The sequence below is a fragment of the Syngnathus typhle genome, linkage group LG1 (genome assembly GCF_033458585.1).
Source record: "Syngnathus typhle isolate RoL2023-S1 ecotype Sweden linkage group LG1, RoL_Styp_1.0, whole genome shotgun sequence".
In the NCBI taxonomy this organism is placed as follows: Eukaryota; Metazoa; Chordata; class Actinopteri; order Syngnathiformes; family Syngnathidae; genus Syngnathus; species Syngnathus typhle.
This window is the reverse complement of record NC_083738.1, coordinates 10,158,123-10,172,791: the sequence shown is the minus strand read 5'-3', so window position 1 is coordinate 10,172,791 and position 14,669 is coordinate 10,158,123. Positions and strand designations below refer to the sequence as shown.

The window sequence follows — 14,669 nt, the reverse complement described above, 5'->3', positions numbered from 1 at the left end:
GTATGGGAAATGGGAAAAACATCTGTAGAAGTAAATAATAAAAAAATATATAATTATAATCTATTTAATAGTCCACATTTACACTCAAAGAATGCAACAGATTACCTTGTTTTAATGGCAACAATTACATGAAATAAAACATCAACTGTACAAGATTGTCCGTCCATACAATGAGTATCAATAAAATCGTAACATACATTTGACAACAGGTATAAATACAATATCTTACAATGAAATAATGTATACAGTTTGCATATAATATAACAGTAGCTGTGTGTGTGTGTGTGTGAACACAAAATGAAAATGCAGTATAATGCCCAAAGAAAATAAATTACATAGGAAATTTCGTGTCCTCAATCTTGAAACATTTTTAGTTTTTTTTTTTAAATCTAATTTGCTAATTCGACTATTTAGAAAAAATAAAATTTTAATTCACATTCATATAAACCAGCGGTAAGTGCACATTAATACATTAATATATTGTAGCGGCAGTCTGTTAGCTTTAGACGACATGAGCAAAAACAACAACATACGGCAATAGTAGAAATGGCTTCACAGGTTTTAATTGGTATAAATTTGATAGGCAGTAAGCTCAATGCATGCACTCTGTGGCCATAACATTAGGTTCACCCTAGATGAGGTTTACAAAAAACAATCTGTGTTTAAATATAGTAACTAATTAATATCGCCAGCTTAGATATTTTAGTATCTGTCTCGTAGGAGTTCTTAATTTGGTCACAATCAGCAATAATCTGTCAAGTGAGTTTGACGAACCCCTGGAAATTAAAGTAAAATGGCCACCTCTGACCAAAATGGCTGATTTCTTGTGTCTTTCCAGGCATCTAAAGACTTTTTGTGGGTGTTCTCACGAGAGACATGCTTACCAGATTCCATGTATCTAAGGCACAGGTGTTAAACTCAAGGCCCGGGGGCCAGATACGGCCCGCCACATCATTTTATGTGGCCTGCGAAGACAAATTGTGCATCATATTTGTGTCATTACTAGAATTGCAAATTCTCTTCACTTTTAATATCTTTTTTTTTTTTTAAATATTTGACCAGTTTTTACTTGTTTGATTTGAAAACGAGTTATTTGTCAGTTTGTTTTGTAGCTTTTACTGTGTATAATATGAGGTGCTCATACATTTATTTGGGTTGACAGTCATAATGGCCCTCGGAAAGAAGCTATGACTATAATGCTAAAAAAAATAGTTTGACACCCCTGATCTAAGGGAAACTGTCTGACAGAACTGATTTAAAAAACAACAACAATGCCAACCAAGAATTTACTGTTTCATGGTGAGTAACCATATTTTGCTGGCAGAATCCATGCATTCCTTCCTGTGTCTTTTTAGACATGTCTTTTGTTTGTGGGTTTACTCGTAATCAACATGCCTACCAAATGTCATGCTGCTAAATGAAACTGGCTGTTTGTGGGCTGTATTTTGAAATACTTCCACAAAATGGTGAGCTTGATGGTGTCATCTTATGAAACATGTGTTTTGAAGTGTTTAGCAGCCTTTTTTCCCGCCTTCTGCTCCGACCAGTGAAGTGAGTCTGGATGGTGTTTCTTTAACGACACTAACACGAAAACAAACTATTACATTTATACAAAGACCCGGGGTTGAAGAAACATGCTAAATGCTACATAATCATATCTGACTATGTACAGACACAAATGTTCAAAGGACGGAACATGAGGATGTATTTATTACTCCATACTTAGTCTTGAAAAATACTTTGAGGGATTTTTGACTGTTTTGAAAAAATAAAAAATAAATCTCTGCTTACCTTCTTCATTGAGTTCCAATATGCGCTAAAGTGTCGTGGCTGTCATTTGTCCCTCCGTTGCTAACATTGATAGTGAATATGCTGGTGTTGGTGCACTTTGCCGTCCACGTGCGAGTGCGAGTGTGTGTGTATGTCGTGCGTGTAGATTTTGGGGTACAGCGTGGAGGATGTCAACGGCTGGTTCTGCTGGGCCATATAGTCCTCGTAAGACAGGGCCTCTTTGTCGGCGCTAGGGCACGCTCTCTCGCGGCCCGCCACCGGCAGGCGCTGCGAGACGGTGAGGGCGGAGGAGGCTTGTGAGGAAGATGAAGAGGAGGAGGACGATGGGCAGCTGCGTTTGGACTGGCAGAACCAGAGGAGGGCAGTTCCCAGGACGAAGGCCACACCCGCCGGTATCCCGATGATGACGGGCCAGGGCAGGCTCTGCGAGGCAGCAGCCAGGACTAAATTGTTTTGGGGCTTCACATCTTCAAACAAACAAATCAAGAGCAAAGACATGGTCATCCACAAAGAAGTCAAATCGTGTCTTTTCCGGCATAGCTTCCTTCTGAGGGTCTTCGTGACAAATTTCATGTTGCTAAGTAAAAGTGGCTTCAGGGGCTGACATTTCTAAGTAACATAATGAAGAAATGACCCTAAAATGACTTTCTACGTCTTTTCGAGCATAGCCTGTTGAATGTTTTTATGGGTTTGCTTATGATAGAAATAGCTCCCCATTTTTATGCTGTTAAGTGAAATTAATTGCCTTGGGCTAAAAAAAATTGTCTTGCTTTATTAGCAAAATTACCCTAAAATGGGCATGGAAATTAAGGTTTCCCATGTGGAAAAAGACGGGATCTCACCTGGCAGCACGGTAAGGTAGGCGCTCCGAAAGCTGTATCCCATGGTGTTAGCGCCCAGGCAGATATACATGCCGGCATCCTCCTTCTTGGCGCGAGTGATCAGAAGCTTGTTGAGGTACGAGCCGTCAGGCCGCGACCAAACATCCCCAGTGGGCAAGACCACATAGCGGTGGTCCCCCACCTGAATGACAGCACACAAGCAGGATGGAATACATTTAGCCCTTCTAAACCATACGTGGTCATATCAAGGCATTTTTTTTCTTTCTCTTTCTTTGATACTTTTTTATTACGTTAAGTTAATTTGGTTAGTTTGTTTTTGTATACCTATTTCTTTCATTCTTTTTTCATATTTATTATCAGTAAATTTTGTATGGCATTTTTTTTTAAATCTGTTTTTATTCATGTTCCATTTAATCTGATTCAAAAGAATTTATGCAGGTGCCTCAATGACTCACTTAGGTCAATGGGAAAATCGATGCTAAATGTTATTTTATTTGTTGCCTAATTATTCATTCATTGTTTCAGTTTTATTTCCTTCAACTTGATTTTTTTAAATACAATATTATTAGTAAGTTAATGAATGGTTATTAATCAGCATATTAATTTTTTTAGCTTATTTCATATAGTTACACTATATAATTAACATACTTCATATAACATACAGTTACTATGGTTTTAGAATTTAAAAAATAAAATGGTCTTGAATATCATTGTATGTGAATATTTTTTTCTTTTTTCACAATATTACTATCAATTACTATCTACTGTACTTAAGTGTGCTTTAATATGCTTCCTAAATGTCATCCATACAAAAGCTCGACTCGGATTGCTGTGACGTCACCCCTCCACTGCAACGCCCTGATGTAACGCCATACCTCGAGTGTGGAGTTGAACTTGCTCTCGTCACCGGCCTCCACCCGCTTGAGCCACTGGATGACGGGCTTGACGTCACTGCGCACTTTGCATTGGAAGGACGTGCTGCTGCCGTAGTCCACTGTCGTGTTGACTGGGTGAGTGCCCGTCAGGATGGGCTTGGAGTTGGTGCGTTCTGTCCAAACACACATGCAACAATAACATTGCTGTTTCAACTGCTTTAATATAAACCATTTGGAGACACATAGTAGTTCTTGTTTCATGATGAACACACTACTTATCATTTTCTGCTGCTACATACAATCCGCTGACTTTACGAGCTGCTATTCCCATTCACTTAGTACCTAGTATTGCTGCTATACGTCGATTGCAATGACATTCTATGGCAAGAATTAACAAAGAAGTTATGTCCAGGCCAGGCAACTATATAGTGTTTTCATTGATTTTTGTGACTCACGTATGACTTCCACTTTGTAGGTGGCGTTGATGTGTCCTGCTCGGTTGGACACGTGACACGTGTATTTGCCGCTGTGTTCCGGCGTTAGGCTCTTTAAAGTCAGAGTCCATTTCTTTTTCCTGTCCTCCTCCGCACCTCCATTTTCGTCATCGCCCTGTGCTAGTGGGCGTCCATCCTTCAGCCACACAATTTCGGGCCGAGGGTTGCCGCTGGCTGTGCACTTGAGGCGCACAGAGCTGCCCACCGGCCGGGCAATGACGCGCTTCCTCATCTTGGCAGGCTGTGTGAAGCGAGGACGTACTGTGGGGGGGCAAACACAGGCAAGGGTGAGCCAAGTAGTGGATGAAATAATCACATAAAATCCAAATCAATTGTGTTTTTAGGGTGATGACGGCGAAGTCTTCCAAATGGAAGTCTAATAACAAATAAATAAATAAAAAAACACATGTTCTGATCTGACTGTCACACTGGTCATTGCTCACATGAGCACTGAAGCCCCTCAGCAGAATGAGAGTCCCGGTGGGAGAACTCTCCTCGGCACAAACAACAGGATTGAAAGAGACATTTCTGATTTGTAAAATAATATATAAATAATAATAATAATAATAATGTTTATTAATCATTCGGCGAGAATCCTTCATGTGTTCTTTCTTTCACGTTTTACTGAACAAAACTCCAAATGTATCGGACCCAACTGAAAACTGTGATTACAACACCAAAATGGAAATAAACAACACCACAAACACAAAACGCATGAAATTCATACGCAGAGCGGTGCCCGCAGCTGAGAAAGAATTCCTTTGCTTTTGCAGCCCCATATGAAAACTATTTGTTATTGCAGCGCCGTGTAAACAAGCAGGAGGGAAGAGTTATGTGACACATTGTTATAAATGGTTCTCCGCTGGGCGGGATCGCACAACAAACATTCCCGAAAAGGCTTTCAAGTCTGGCCTCTTTTGTCCCTGTCGGCCAGTGGAGGAACGCTACCGGACGGCCCGAAACGATCTTAACCAGACGGGAGGAGGAGGAGGAGCTGGACGTTTGGACATAAATCCAAGAGGAAAAACATGCAAAAGGAGCTCCGAGCAATTCAAATGCAAAAAAAACAAAGCAAAGACCAAAGGGGACTGACGTTGCAGAACATGAATTAAATCAAAGGGGAGGTGAGCAGGGAACAGATGGAAAGGAGGTTCACGGCAAGGTCAGAAATAAAACATGTTTTCGAGTGATTACATCATCGTAAGAATGCATATGGCGTTCAGTAAATACATATATAGTTAGGATTTGTCAAGGCCTGTGACGTATAACTTGCTGTAAATATATTTTTAGATATCTCACTGTTGAACTTTAAGCTTGGTCGATCTTATTAATGTCACAGGCAATCAGCACCAAAAACGAATCAGCCAAGCAAGTGAGCTACTTGCCCCGTCTGTCAAGTTTAGAGACGATTGGAAAAAAGCAGCCGGAAAATAAAGAGACTTTGGAGTATTTGATCTTGGTGTGACTATAACCATTGACCTCACCTCTTAAAATTTGTTGTGTGAAAATTCCACATACTCTCAAACATACATGGTCAATATTATGTACGTATTTGGCTGCTAATTTAACAAGTGGAGCAAACAAACAAATACAAAAAGTTTGGGTCACAGTTCTTAATCAAACGAGAGATGTAAAGAAATTTGAAGATGAAATGATTAAAAACAGAAATATAGAGAAAGCAAAGTTATGTCCAAGATAATTAAGTAATATCTTCTTTTATTGGCATTACCCAGTTTCCCGGCCAGCTCTGAAAGGTGTTCTGAGTTGACTCGGGAATCATCTATAATGACAGGGAAAAAAAATCATAACAATGAATACACAATTGTTGGTTAAATAAATGCATTTTGATGACAATCAATAAAGATCTTGTTTCATCGATTGCAACCTATATGATTTTTTTCTAACAAACAAAAACTATTTTTTGAAATAGCTATTAACTTTTGTAAATATTAATACAAACAATTTTAAAAAAATTAAGCATCTTGACAGAAAGATATTTACATAATTACTATATAAACCAATATTTTCAATACTTGTTGAATGATTAATGATTTTAAACATTTAAAAACATATGACGGCTGGGATACGTCATTTCTGTACAAACCCCCCCCAAATAATAAATCCACAGGAAAGGAAGGAAGGTTGCAGTTAAGGACTCATCAGCAACTAGAAACAAACACACACACAGAATGTGTCCAGCAGCTGTTTGCTTGCCTGGAAACATGAATACCAACTGTCCAGTGTGTCTATGTGTGTGTGTGTGTGTGTGCGTGTGTGTGCGTGTGTGTGTGTGTGTGTTCAAGGGGCCCGTATTTTCCCAAAGGGTCATGTCCTTCTAGGATTTGTTATAGACACTGGATAGTATGTGACACAACCGCTGCATGTATGTGTGTGTGTGTGTGTGTGAATGTGTGCATGTGTGTGTGTGTATGTGTGCATGACGTGAATTTTTTTTTCGTTTCTTATCATCGTACACTCCCATCCTCTGTCTCTGTCTCTGTCTCTCTCTCTCTCTCTCTCTCTCTCTCTCTCTCGCTCTCTCTCTTGTGTCATTATTAACTAAATTAATCTCATGGTTGGATGGATGGAGACAAACAGACAGACAGATAGAGAGAGAGAGAGAAAATAAATAATAAGAATAAAAAAATAAATAAAAAATAAATCTGTCTGAACCAGAAGAAAAGTACACAAATGTTTACAGTGTTATCCGTTAGCTGCAATAAATAATAACGACAAAGAAATTTAGCAAGTTCGAGAAAGCTTTCACACCTATGTGCTCAGACCCTGATGAAAACCAAGTTGGGCATGTAGGAGTAGAGAAAAGTGCAATGTCATCGAGAAGACGACAAAGTGGTGCTGAGTAGTCAGACATGGGCAGCTTTTCCTGTTGCACAAAAGCTCTTACAACGCAAAATTGCTCTGCTAGCAAGTGGGTGTGTGCATGTGTATGTGTGTCTGTGAGTGTGTGTTCTCAGGTGAGCCCACCTAAACACGATCCTAAAAATCCTCATCTAATCAATCTCCACGCCTTTTTCTTATGTGTGTGAGCATATCTCCTGCAGACTAAACAATACGCGCTGGAAGAAATACACAGTGTGTGTTCATGGGTGTGCACGTGTACTTTGTGTGTGCGTGTGTTGAACTTGAAGCAGGAAAGTTTCGTATTTCCTGAAGCCAGTTGTACCAAGGTATAATCGGGTGCCATGACTGGACTCAATGCACTAATTACATCCACTTGTGTGTGTATGTGTGTGTGCGTGTGCGTGTGTGTACGTGTGAGCATATACTATGACATCATCGACACAGCATCAAGTGCCAGCAAGACTGTGTGAGGCATAAGATCTCAAATTCCCACCATGCTGCCTCCAAATTCTCAATGGTTTCCCCTCTTAATGGCAAGTTCAACACACTCCCCTCTTTGGGTGCCTCATCATACCCTGGAAAGTTAGGGAAAAAATAGTACCAGACACCAGTTTGTCCAATCAACACAAAATTGGGTGTGACAAGACCCGTGAAAAGGTCTCAAGGACCTATGCCCAGAATTGAACAGGAGGACCACCATATTGGTTCAACAAAAGTAAATATTGAGCAGTTTGCTACGAAACACTCATTTTAGGGTATATTTGACCAAAATTTGAACAATTTGTCCTCGACTTGTAATTGGGTGGACATGCCTATCATAACAGGACACGGACAAAAGTCTCAAGGAGCCATGCCTGAAATTCAATTTAGTTTGAAGAAGGCATTATAATCAAATAGCACTTCTACAAGGGAATATGCTCAAATCTGCCCCAATGGAAAATGATTACCCGATGTGAGCTGACTCCAAAAACAAAAGCAAGGCGTCAAAGTAAGATGTTTTTAAGAAATAAAAAAAGATTAGTTTAAGTAAAACTACACTGTAAATCCCAATCTGCTTTCCTGCGGCTGACCCCGGTCTACCCGTAACAAGGCATGAAAAGAAAAATATTCCCACTCAGGGAAGTATAAAATATCTTAGTCTGTTCCTGAGTTCTCGTGTTTCAGTGGTTTCTCCTGAAAAAAAAAAAGTGTGAAGAAAGAAGAACTTGCATTGTTCCCATGCAACAAACCTCTTTAATCTCGCGTCCGTATGAGATTGTGCAAATACACGTGTGATTAACGAGCAGTGCTTTTATGGCAGACTCCGGATCTGTTTTCCATCACTTATTCACCCGTCTCGTTTGACTGGCTGCAGCCAACTTTGGCTCGTTTACGCTGTGGCCAAGACGTAGCGATAATATTTGCAAGCGCGTGTGTGCAGAAGTTGTGTGTAACCACCGTAGTGTAATGTGGGTGTAATCACAATTGTGGAATGTGTCAAAGAATGGGGGAAAACAAAAGCCTCATAGGTGAGCTATAATTGTGGTCGTCGAGTCTGCTTCCAAACCTCAACCAAGTCTGGTTGGACATGATTCCAAATCAAAAGAACTCTCAATCCAAGTAAAATACCTTGCACCCACTTTTGAAAAATGATCATTAAACTTTGATGCCATTCTCCGCAGAAATCAGTTGAAAAGTTGGGGCTCCAGTTGGGTCTCTTTGGCAAATTTCTGCGTCGACGTTCCCCAAAGTACAAAATGGCTTCTTTCAAGCCAATATGGCCGACTTTGTGCTCACGCTTGCGTATGGGTCCTTGAAACCTTTTCGTACATGTCCATCCAATTTCTTGTAAACTGGCGAAACTAAAGTCGGTGGATAATTTTTCAGATTCTTGTGGATGGCCAAATAGATGGCTGACTTCCTGTTCAGTTTCAGACACCAGTCACATGTCAATCGGTGAAAGTCGGTGTGCTTTTGTGGCTTGCCTGAATGGTTACAATGACCTTGGATGGCTGCTTCAAAATGAAATGGCCAACTTCCAATTTCGGTCAAGGGTCCTTGAGCGTCCTGTTTTGAGAGAAATGTCCACCCAATTACATGTCATTTCGTAATTGGGGATGTTGTGTTGGGTATTCCCAAAATAAATACATTTCCACAAGGATATATGCACTTCCAAAAATTGGCAAGTTTTCTGGCATGTTGAGGGCCCCTTAAAGAGGTGATTTATTCTTAACAAGAAGAATAATAAACAGACATTCCAAGAGAACACCGAACATTGATACAAACGTCATGCGATTAATTACTTCATGTCCGCTATTCAGGATGGCTCATAGGTGGTGTGCGTGTGTGTGTGTGTGTGGGTGGGGGGGGGGGGGGGGGTCTGCTAGCCCATGCACGTCATTACTGGCAAACAATACCAGGACCTTGATTCTCTAAAGATTCTCTAAATCTACAGCCCATACTTTTTTCGGTTAAGTGGACCACATGCTGTCCTGGGACTCAATATGATATACAAATATATACATATATGAAGAAAAAAATAAAAAAAAACGGACCCACAATGCTTTCTATGTGAACAAATGGATGGCTATTGTTTACAAATAGCTCTCTTTTTACACCGTTGTTCTCGCGTGAACACAACTCTTCAGCTTGAACCCCCTTCTGGTGATCTTCTGGTCTCGCCGGTTCTGGAAAACCCTGCACACAGACCGCAGTCGGTGTACATTGCATTCCGTGCGGCGTCCATAGGTCTTCCGCACAGACCGCAGCGTATCCGTTCCGGACCTGGTGTGAATTAGGCATAAAAAAATCTCTCTTTCTACTTAAGTAGCGAAAAGCAGGAGGAGCCTTTCACGCGGTAACGAAAGTTATCAAAGGGGTTTGATAATGGTGGCGGTGTGGCGTAGAGCGGTCATCTTCCAGCCAGAGGTTGGGGGTTCGATCTCCAGCCATTGTGACCATGTTAAAGTGTCCTTGAGCAGGACACTGAACCCCCAGTTGCTCCTGCGCAGGTCTCTTTTGTTAAAAGCCCCGATTATAAAATCACACATGTAACTTGTGTTACAACTGCATGTCTGTCTATCCATGTTAAAATTGCTAAAGAATTCAATGAGTTATAATGAACGGAACCAAATACAAACACTAGCTGATGTATATCTATGGTATTGACAACTAGATCCCAAGAAGAAGCATGCAAGCTAACCCATCCATAGTTTGCTGCACTATTTTGCCACACCGTGTGCAATAACCGAACCAGAATCTACAGTTGGCTACAATGCAATGTGAGAAACCCCCAGAAAAAAAGAGGCTGCAGTGGAAAACATTTCAAATGAAGAATGCAACAATTTGGTGAAGTTAATGGGTCACAAGGCTTGCAGTTTTTGCACGTAAGGGTTACGCCACTAAATATAAAATGTTATTGAACTTGAAGTTAAATCGATATTTTGCTCACGCTAAAAGACAAAAGGTGGACTGTCCTTAACACACGTAAATGTGTTACAAACGTCATGAAATAAAATCTGAAATCATAAACCTGTCTCATATTCATCTTTCAACTGAAACCCAAATATCTTCAGTATACTACAAAATCAAAGAAATTGACCTTGCCGTTCCAACAATTTTGGAGGTGACTGTAATGAATCCAAACCAAACAAGATGAGTTCTTTCCATGGCTAAGAGAAGTCGATGCCTTCGTTTGAAGGGAGGCGACCACCGTACTTGATTGATGTATCAGTTGTTAAAATCTTTTAAAAAAGAGTTTATGGTCGTGTTTGAAATAGTATTTGAGGGCGTTGTCCTCTGAAAATGTACGGAATTTTTCTGGCTGAGAAATTTCTAGATGTTGGTGTTAATCGGTGCCCCTGGTGCCAATTACTGTGCAAGTCACAGGGGTGAAAAGGATACCCTGATTTTATATTTAGACTTTGGCTCCAACCTCAAACAACCCGGCATTATAAAAACTCATGTCACGCACCAAAAATAGATCCTATTCGCCGGGATCAAAGTGGCGCTGTGCCCTCAAAGAGATGCCTCCCTTTTGCCATCCATCCAACCATTTTCTATACCGCTTCGTCAAAGACTTAACTGCTGAACCCATTGCAGCACTGTTGCTAATCAAAACAGCAGCGTTAATTGCTAAGTTCGTTTGAACTCTATTGCTAACCGAAACAGCAACACTTCTGTAGAATGTACAAAAACTCCCAGATTCATTTAAGCGTCCACCAAACCACTCCCTCAAAAACACAGCATCTCTCAGACAAACATGAAATAATTGTCGGCAGCAGCACTGACTAACAAATACACATTCTATTTCTACATCTGCAAGAATGCCATCTGTCTTATGTAAGCGTGCGTGTGTGCATGTATGTGTGCCAGCTGCTTGCCGCTTGTGTAACTCAAGTGCACATCAAGGCAGCGGCGTGCTCTGATGAATCAAACAATCTTTTACGTCGCCGCCATGCGCACGCTGCCTTTGAAGCACACACACCGCCGTACCCTCGGCTCGCCACTTTCAACTCCTAATCAACACTCCATTCCTCAGGCCCACTCGCCTTCAGTGTTGGTTTAAGCCTCATGGCAACCTCCCTAACTAACCACCAGTACTCACCAAAAATCCCCACATCCCTTTAATGATGCCCTGCTTATGCTCTACTTTAGGAAAAATATGGGAGATTGCTGTCACATGTAGAACATCATTCAATACTTGTCAGAAATCTCCTCAGTGCCTTCGATGTTGCCGTGGGCCTCTTGGAAGACTCCATGACCACATTTCGCCGAGTTATACTGAAGGAAGAATATGGGAAGATTGCCGTCCGTCACGTCAAAATGCCTCAACAAAAAAAATCCAAATTGCCTTCACTGTTTTGGTCCTATGGAGCTGCTGTTCTACCTGTTTTAGCAGTTCATCCTGTTGCAATACACCTGATTCAAATGATCAGCAAGCTCTTTAGAAGCTTGACTGAAGACTCTGAGACTCCCGTCGAGCTGCAATCAGAGCAGGAACCCCTTCAAATGTGGAGGTAGCATTTTGTCACGGAGCCACCAAACATCAATTTGTACAGCGGATTAGTCCATGTGGCACATTCAGCAGACACATTGCCACGTTTGACATCACCTGGTGCAAAGTGCCAAACGATTCAGCAGGTTTTGAGTGGTGCGAGGCGGGCACGGCTCCAACACAAACATGCACACTGAAGCACATTTCAAAGCCCCTTGAGTGTCAACATAGCGCAAGTGTGTGTTTGCGCAACTGTCGGCTTCTGTGATTGCATGTGTTGTACTGAGTGCGCGCGTCTCGCTGGGAATGCGCCGCGGCTCTCGTTTTCAGCTTCAAAGACGAATCAGCATGCTGCAGTGCAAGGCGTCATGCTGACAACTTTTCTTTGATCAGCAACACTTTACACTTACAACAATGTCAAATGAAAAGCCAAGCGCTCATCACCGCAACACCATGAACCTCCTTTGCTCAACACAATCACCACTCCTACTCTTGGTAGCCTCCCAGACCACTGTTATATGCGCTATACTGTATGAAAAATACACAAGATTGCGATTGTTGTCATGTGCTTCGTAAAAAAATCCTGCGACTCTTTCAGTAAAAGAAAAATGCACAAATTTTGCCAATACTTAAAATGGCATATTTGTCATACAGCTGCTGTCCTATCTGGCCCTCTAGTGGTCCCCTGGCAAGGGACAGATTATTATGCCAATCACTCAAAGGAGTACCAGAGTATCAATCTGGATCTGCACCACCGTAATCTGTGCGGGATTGTTTCTTTGTGATTGGTCCAGTCATCCAGTGGTGCGGCTCAGAGAAAATCAGCGATCTTGGGACAAGATGGATTCTGATTTAGTTTTTCTGAACTCACAAATATCGCAAGAATTCAGTTTGCAGGCATGGCTACCCTGGTAGCACTTACAAAAAAACAACAACAACAACAACAAAAAAAACGGGCCCCCTCCATCATTTAAATTGCCCATCTCTAGTAGAGAGTCGGTGTGCCCCCACAGTCTTTGGTGGTGCTGCAACAACTGGCCCGTAAATGTCATTAAAACACAAAAAGATTCCTAGAGGAGAGGCAAAGTAGATGGGAAAAAAAAAAGAGGAGAATGTGAGCTCTTTGATGGATGCCGACAAAAGTTTGTAAAACTTCAAACGGGGTCTTTTCTCCCATCATTGCACACTCTTCGCCCTCTTCTCCAACTTCATCTTTTTGGGTAATTCTCCTTTCAAACTGTCTCGCTGGAGGAGCACGGAGGCCTAATAACACAAAACACTCAATCCCTGCACTAACGAGGAAATAAGTCCTCAAGAGGATAGAAGACTCAGTCACGAGACGATCCTATTAAGTGTGTGTGTGCGCGCGTGCATGTGTGCGCGCGTGCGTGCGCGCGTGCGTGTGTGCGTGTAAAATCAAGTGGACCACTCTTCACAGCAAGAACCTAAAATGACTTATGGGCCTAGATTTTATTTCAAAGAAAAAAACAAGACAAATGGACCACGTAATTTGTGGATAAGGTTAAACAAAAAAAAGTTAAAACAAATGTAAAATGTGCAAAATAGTTTTAATTTTAATAATAATCATTTCCAATTGTATGATTTATTTTTAGTATATTGACCAATTATTTTACCAAATTAATTCAACGCGCTAATAACATGAACTGCCCGAATAATTCTTGCCCATTTGATTGAATGAAACTATGGAAGGTATGAGAAACTAGTTCCCTCAAAAATCTTCAGGGAAAAGTGTTGATTTTGCAGAGAACAATCCTGAATCTGTGGAGAGCACATTTTGTTGATTTCCTCGGCCATTAAAAAAAAAAGACCTAAAAATTGTAAAGCAAATTACTGCAATAATCAAATGTGAATTATTTTAGAAAATTATCTGCAAAATAAAAATACTATGAAACATTGTGGTCATAAAAAAATCAACACACTATTTGCTTTGTCACCCTTTTTTGTAACATTCAAACATGTATAATAAATCTAATTATAACAAACTTATCAGTTATTTATTTATTTTTAAGTACTAAGTGGATCCAAACGATTTATTTTGTGCAACCACTTCACGAGATATGTTTTTTTTTTTCTCCCAAAGTGTACGACCTCAGGGTTGTTTCACTTAAGACGTTCTGCTGAGGGGTTTTGTGCATGTTTGTGTGTGAATGTGTGTGTCGCTAACAATAGCTTAGCACATCTAATCCTCCAGGCTACATAATAGCCACTAAGCTGTCTATTCACAAGTACATGCTCTGATCAGTCACCCACATTCCTTCCTTTTGCACTTTTTTGTGGTCCTCCCCTCCTTTATCCGTCTCCTATTTTGTTTTCTTGTACAAGAAAAGAAAAAAAGGAATTACCACAACATCTGCAGACATTTCCAACCCAACCATAATTGAGCATAAAAACAAAGTCTTGGCAATAGAGCAGCTGTGGTGCTGCTGAACAGTATACAAATTTGATCATCAATTTTCGCAGACATACTTTGACCACACACACAGACAAAATGCAATTTCGTGTCTTCAATCTCGCTAGTACCCTACATACGTTTCAACTTTGCATTCCACCTGCAGCCCTTGATTGCTTTTATTCGCATTCATCTCTTTGTGTGATAAACGTTTGTTGGGTGGGTTGGATAGTTAGCAGAATGTGCATGACAATGAACGAGCACATGAAGGACTGGAAGGTATGCAGCTGAGAATCCTCGAGCATCTTTTCTCTATTGTTGCTTTCCTAAGAAGAAGGGGAGGAGGCGGCGAGTGATGATGTCACATCTCTTTCAAAGTCATAGATCATTTTTGAACAATGTGTTATTGATCACAAATAC

The 14,669-nt window shown here is 40.9% G+C and overlaps 1 protein-coding gene across 2 annotated transcripts in view; it reads right to left on the bottom strand.

Annotated features, from left to right (window-relative positions):
- Positions 1-92: 92 nt before the first annotated feature.
- fgfrl1a (fibroblast growth factor receptor like 1a) overlaps positions 93-14,669 on the bottom strand; it is a 32,865-nt gene continuing 18,288 nt past the window's right edge. Inside the window, exons 4-9 of one of the 2 annotated variants that reach the window (XR_009714949.1) lie at positions 5,732-5,782; positions 3,964-4,263; positions 3,509-3,681; positions 2,634-2,814; positions 1,792-2,258; positions 93-1,581 (exon numbers count right to left, since the gene is read on the bottom strand). Coding sequence is in view for 1 of the 2 variants with exons in the window: in XM_061283508.1 (XP_061139492.1) it covers positions 1,852-2,258; positions 2,634-2,814; positions 3,509-3,681; positions 3,964-4,263; positions 5,732-5,782 (1,112 nt within the window). In the remaining variant the exon portion in view is untranslated. Of the gene's footprint in view, positions 2,259-2,633; positions 2,815-3,508; positions 3,682-3,963; positions 4,264-5,731; positions 5,783-14,669 lie in introns of both variants that reach the window. The other variant, XM_061283508.1, reaches the window with a different exon arrangement.